Here is a 6,265-nt window from a genome sequence, read left to right on the forward strand (position 1 = left end):
CTTTTAAGTAAAGTGTCACATGTATCTGGTAAGACAAAAGAATGAAAACTAGGAAAAAAATCTTCTTACACCCTTGTAAGCATAGCAGTAAATAATGAATTGTGTGTAATTTCTGGGAAATTCACAAAGTTCCATCATGCTATAGTCCATTCATGGGGAATTCCTACTGCCATGCTTTGTTTCAAAACGAATCCAAACTGCTTTGGAGGTGGGACAATACATGACAGCTCACTCTGCTAACTGTATAAATAGAGACGCGAATGGTCATGTTTCACAAGCAATCTGAGCAGTAGTAAAAAGAGCCAGACAGAAGGAATACTTGCCCAAAGGGATATACTACATAACAAGCATGAATACTAAAGTAACCACTGCGCTTCTCATCCTGGTCTGTATAAGTCACGTCACTGTGAAAGGTAAGTTACAACTAGTCAAGTATAGGAAATGTTATATGTTATGAGCTGGCAAAGAAAAAGAAGCAATAAATCATAAGGAAATATAACTAACAATACTGAGTCCAGTTCCCTAAAATGTGTGATTTAGTATAAATGTTTTCACTGAAAATCTTTTATTGCAAAATAATTTGCATCGTGATTGCAGAAATGTGCAGTGAAAGTATTGCTAACCAATTGCCCACTTTTTATCATAGTACTTTGTCTATGTGTAGATAAAACTTGCTTCTACATTGATGTTTAGATTTCTGTTTATCCTGTGATTACTTTAAATAAGCAGTCTTTTAATAGTTGATTTATTTGTTTGGGCAAGTAGCTATAACCCATTAGATTTATACAATGACTGCAGTAACAAGTCGGATGTGTACAGAAAGTTAAGTGGTTTATTTTAAAGAATAGCATTGTACACAGAGATTAGTTCCAGTAATCAAACCTAGAACAATAAGATGTTCAAAGCTCATTCATACCTTATTAGTTTAACCTATGATCTATACATTCCACTAGTGTCATTTGGCACTACAGTGTTAGTATTCTAATTATATAGTTATTACCCAGCTAAATTAACTGTTTTTTAGACCCTTTTCTGCCACTTTTTGCCATAGCCTGGACAACATCAATAAGAAAAATACAATATATAGTGATAAGTGATATAGTTTAAAGAAGTTAATCAGCCAAATGATTTTTAGAAGGTGAAAGAAAATTGAAGAACCTAGAGATGACTTATGCAGATACAGGGTGTGCATAAACACCTCACAAACAGTCCCTAGACCTTATCATTTTACCCAAGTTGAAGCATGTTCACAGGTTCATAGGTGAGGACTAGGCTAAGAACTGCTAGGGCCTTTATAAGCCTAGCCATGCAACCCAAATGTGTCCCATGAGTTATTGTGTCATAAATGTTTCTATAAGGGGTTTATACTAGTTAGGATATGATTTGCTGACCTCCTGGGTCCATCATAGATGTTGGCGCCAGACCAGGTGTGAGTTTTCAATTTCCCATCCACTGGTCCAGGTAACACTTGAGCAGGGTTATGGAGGGATTCTGTTTCACATGGATGAGGAGACTATTCCAGAAAATATAAATTCTCTGAGATACATTTCTGTCTCTCCATCATGTCCTATTTATGTTGCAGGCAAAATTTAAGTCCTTAGATGCTGTTCGTTTTGTGAATATGCAAAAGTATGCCTTGTGCACCAGGCACAGATCACCTCTCAGTAGTCTGTAGGAGACCGAGTATAGGATAGAGCTTTGAGATGATTCAAATAGGGCATTGTTAACTACTGAGCCTCTATATTGCAAGCCTAAGTTTGCAACAGCTATATTAGATCAGCACTGTGAAATGCTATGCTCATTTAATGTTTAACACATTAATGTGTTTGCAGTTCTTTTAGCAGTAAAAAGTAACAAAGTTCATTTGTATTCAACATCATTCACAGGGCTGTGTAATAATTATATCATTTCATCTCTCATGAAGTTGCAAAGCAGAGTATTGCTATTGTGATGTGCCTATTCATTCAGTCTGCACAATGTGTCACGACTTTCACAAACATAATTGTATGGTGAAAAAATAATTTGTTTTTATGTTTTCTTTATTTGCAAATAATGACACATTGTTCTACATCTTCAGAATGGTATGCTCTAAACAGGACAAATTCTGACTTCACTTCAAAACCTTATTCCTGTTCAGTAAAGTGATTTGTACAGTATAAAACATTTCAAATAAAATTTTTTCCGCATTATCACAGAGTGACAGGGTATACACATTTTCATAAAAGTATTGTTTTATTACAGGGTCACCAGTTCTTATTTTCATAAAAGTATTGTTTTATTACAGGGTCACCAGTTCTTGGCAAAGGGCGGTGCATTTGCAAAGGATCTGGATATAATTTTATTCGCCCAAAAAACATTGAGAAGCTGGAGGTTCACCCCAAAAATACTTTCTGTGACAAAGTGGAGATCATGTAAGACATCAAAAATAATTATCTTAGTATGAAACATGCATGTACAGTTTCTCCATTGTATAATGTGACAATTATCACAGACAATAAGAAACATGCGTGAGAGTGTTTTGGAACTAATTAGATAGTATGATAATTGCAGCAGGCAAACAGTGCCTTGACCTTATCATCTGTTATATTACATTGGATAGTGTGACAATTATCACAGACAACACAAAGCACTTATATACATTGCCTCTGTTGTTATAACGTATCAAAGGTAGTATGAAGCATGCATGTACAGTGTCTCTGTTGTAGCTCATTGGATACTTATTTGAGACAATATGAAGCATGCGTGTAGAGTGTCTCTTTTATAACACTGGATATTATGATAATTGTCACAGACAATATGAAACATGCATGAACAGTTTATCTGCTGTAACTATTTGGACAGTATAATAATTATCATAGGTAATATGAAATGTATGTACAGTGCATCTGATGTATCACACTATCGTAGGCAATATGAAGTATGCTGTAGAGTGTCTCTGATTTAATGCATTGGATAGTGTGAGTCTGTGAATGATTAAAGAATACCACACTATAAATGATAATTGGGATTGTGTCACTGCAGAAGTCAGCCATTTTCTGGAAAGGAATATGAAAGGAAATACATATAATTATCTCTAGGTTCATGGCTGCTTAAGACATTAGTAGCATTATATCAAGGATACAGTACTGCCTAGTTAATATGATATTAATGCAGTAAATGTAGGAATGAGGATGGCTGGGAAAATACAAAAAATTCATAATTCCAATTGAAAAGAGAATGTTAGAAGAGTGTGTATTTTTGCTGAAGAACCTATGAAAATACAAAAAAACTTATGAAAAACAAATTATATGATTTATTTTTGTAGTGCCACCCTGTCGACAAATGGAGATGAAGTCTGCCTAAATCCAGCATCTGAGGCGGTGAAGCATTTACTCAACAAGATAATAGGAAAAGCGTAAGTAAAGTAATAAAAGTACAAATAAAAAGCTTATACAAGAGCAAGATAAATAGGAGTAATGGGCTACAATGTATTAGCTTACTGATATCTCAATTTTACTATTTGAATACAAGATCTATTAACAACAACAACAAAAATAATACACATTCAATAACAGTGAAGAGCTGTTATATGTCTATGCCTTAACTAATGCAAACATGAAAGCTGCAGATTTGTAAACTTTGTTTTTATATTGTTTTCTTAGGGGGTCATTGACTAGAAAAAGATTAATTAAAATAGCAGTTGTGAGTGCAGTTTCTCTGTAACCCACATCTGGTTTTGTTTACTAAACACAGTCTCATACGGGTAATGCTTTCTAGATACATGGATGAGGGAAGTTAATGAAATGACAGAGAGACTATAAAAGGCACTAGTTGTATTTTTCCCCATAGGGAGTGTGCATGATACACCTGAAAAGTGTCTATATATGCATTTTTCATATAGCTGTGTATACACACACACACACACACACACACACACACACACACACACACACACACACACACGCACACTCACAGACTCAGACACACACATATGCACACACACACACATATACATATACATGTGCATGTGCGCATGGATATGTGTGTGTGTTTTATGCACTTATAGACACACAGAAATGGGTATGCATTGTGCAATCTCTGCTACCTGCCTTACACTACCATTCCAATGGCATGTCATCATCATCATCATCATGAATGGACCACACTGGGAGAGGTAAAATGCAACAATAAATAAATTAAACAAGTCACCTTTTTTTTTAAATTTGGCAAATCTGAAAGAAATGTATAAACTTTCATGTGATATAAATATTTACAGGTTTTTCCCCAAATTTCCACACGTGGAAAAATATCTATGTGGTGCCTCTCTTCTTAGAGTACTTCTGAAAATTCTTCTCACGTGACATTGTAGCGTTTATTTCTTTGTTCTAGACTGTCGTTTTGCTATTCAGATTGTCTTTTTCTTTCAGAAAATGCAAATCAAATTAAAAGTAATAACCTGTATATTAAAGTGCACTCTTATTTTATTTAGTAGCTCCGCAAAACATGGCATTCAGTCCTGAAGAATCTGCAATGAAGATAAAAGAAGAGAAGTTTCTAGACGTCTGAAACTAAAGATTATAAAGTTTTCCTTTCAGACTCATGACTGCCAGTCGTTGCCACATAGAATAGATATCAAGGCATAGTTTAAGGCTTTCATACACAGTATCAGTCACACAGTAAAACGCAGTATAATTTATCCTAATGTACTGACATGTTAGAGGCAATATGTAGAGTTGCCATGGAGTCAACATTATTGCATGGAGAAAGTGAACTTGTCTTCAAACTAGAAGAATTTCAAGGTACAGAGTTTATTGCTGAGAGGAAAACTTACTGTATGGGCTTTGACCGCCACCTGCTGACTATCTGAAGAATGGCATGTTTTCTGTATCAGCAGACAGGAAAAAGTAATACTGTGTTCCATATTAATTCTAATTATTCTTGGCAATATGTTTTTTGACTGTCATATTACATGGTATAAGGTATGGACTTCACAAATGTCTATATCGTCTCATGGGAAGTATATGTAATTTCTCTGATGCCTTGCAATGAGAACAAATGCATTTCTTTATTTTATGTAATGAGGGGAGAATACAGAGAAAAAGTCAGAGAGGTGCACGTATACCGATTCCTAAGCAAGAAGCAGAATAGGTGAAGATTACTGGAGGAGAAGGTTTAATCTGGAAATTCAGGCCCAGGTATTAAACAAGTATTGGATACTGTATAATCAAGAAAATGTGAACATCCTGTAGCACTTATAATTTAGAAAGCAACAGCTGCAACAGTTTCATGGCATTGACAGATTATACTTTTGTATTTCCTTTTATATTTCATCGTTCAGCATTTACAGAAACATCTACATATAGTGTGCATGGAGTGTCAATTAAACTGTAATCCTACACAACACATCGACATTCTTTTAGTGTACAGATTTAAGTGACCACAAACACTACTTGTATTAAACATCTCCAAATAATTGCAAATGTACTATTTTTCTAAAGTGTAACTGTCACTTATTTATTTTTGTATTTATGTAAAATGAATTATAAAAGATCTAGAGAAACTGTTTTATTCCAGCTGGCTCTGGAATGTATTTTAAATGTTATGTCTTTTAAACATTATTATGCATTTTTACCACTGTACTATTGTAATATATTGTCTTCAGCTCATCTACTATCCAAAACTGATTAAAATAAATAAATATTTTTTTTATCTAATTTGTCTTTGTGCATATTGATTTAACTGAATGTACAAAAAAGGGTTAAATAAATGAGCCTATAAAATATGATAAATGTGCTTTGTTTTGTTTCCTCTTATTATAACTGTTAAGTAACACACTAAGTGACCAATAAGCAAGGAAGAGTCAAGAAATAAAGTAGACCTTTTTTGTCCTTCATTTTAGCAGAACTGGCAAGTCAGCAAATAGATATGGTAACATTAAGTTATGACATAACAATCGCAATGTTTTTCAGCTTTTCTCGGTTAGGGGTCACCACAGCAGATCACCGGTCCACAGATTGATTGGATGTAAAGTTTTTACAGTGTTGAGTTGCCATCCCAATACCCAACCTTCACAGAAGGCACACACACACATGCACGCACCTACCTGCATGTCTTTAAAACTCACTCAACCGCAGTGAGGACATGCAGAATCCACACAGAAGGCACTCTAACCGAGAATCAAACTGGAGAACTTCTTGCTGTGAGGTGCTAACCGCTGTAGCGATGTATTCTTTCTAACGTCTTTGCTTTCAAAACACCCAGTATCTTCTATTAATCCAGTTATAAT

General features: G+C 34.7%; 1 protein-coding gene across 1 annotated transcript; it reads left to right on the top strand.

Annotated features, from left to right (window-relative positions):
- The first annotated feature begins 261 nt into the window (after positions 1-261).
- On the top strand, positions 262-5,693 carry LOC122791801 (C-X-C motif chemokine 11-1-like). The gene is made up of 4 exons (XM_044059753.1): positions 262-413; positions 2,285-2,411; positions 3,305-3,394; positions 4,469-5,693. Exons 1-4 carry the CDS (start codon positions 350-352, stop codon positions 4,497-4,499), a joined length of 312 nt encoding a protein of 103 aa, XP_043915688.1. The 5' UTR covers positions 262-349; the 3' UTR covers positions 4,500-5,693.
- The last annotated feature ends 572 nt before the right edge of the window (positions 5,694-6,265 follow it).

Source organism: Protopterus annectens, chromosome 17.part0 (genome assembly GCF_019279795.1).
Source record: "Protopterus annectens isolate FY-2018-M chromosome 17.part0, PAN1.0, whole genome shotgun sequence".
Lineage (NCBI taxonomy): Eukaryota > Metazoa > Chordata > Ceratodontiformes > Protopteridae > Protopterus > Protopterus annectens.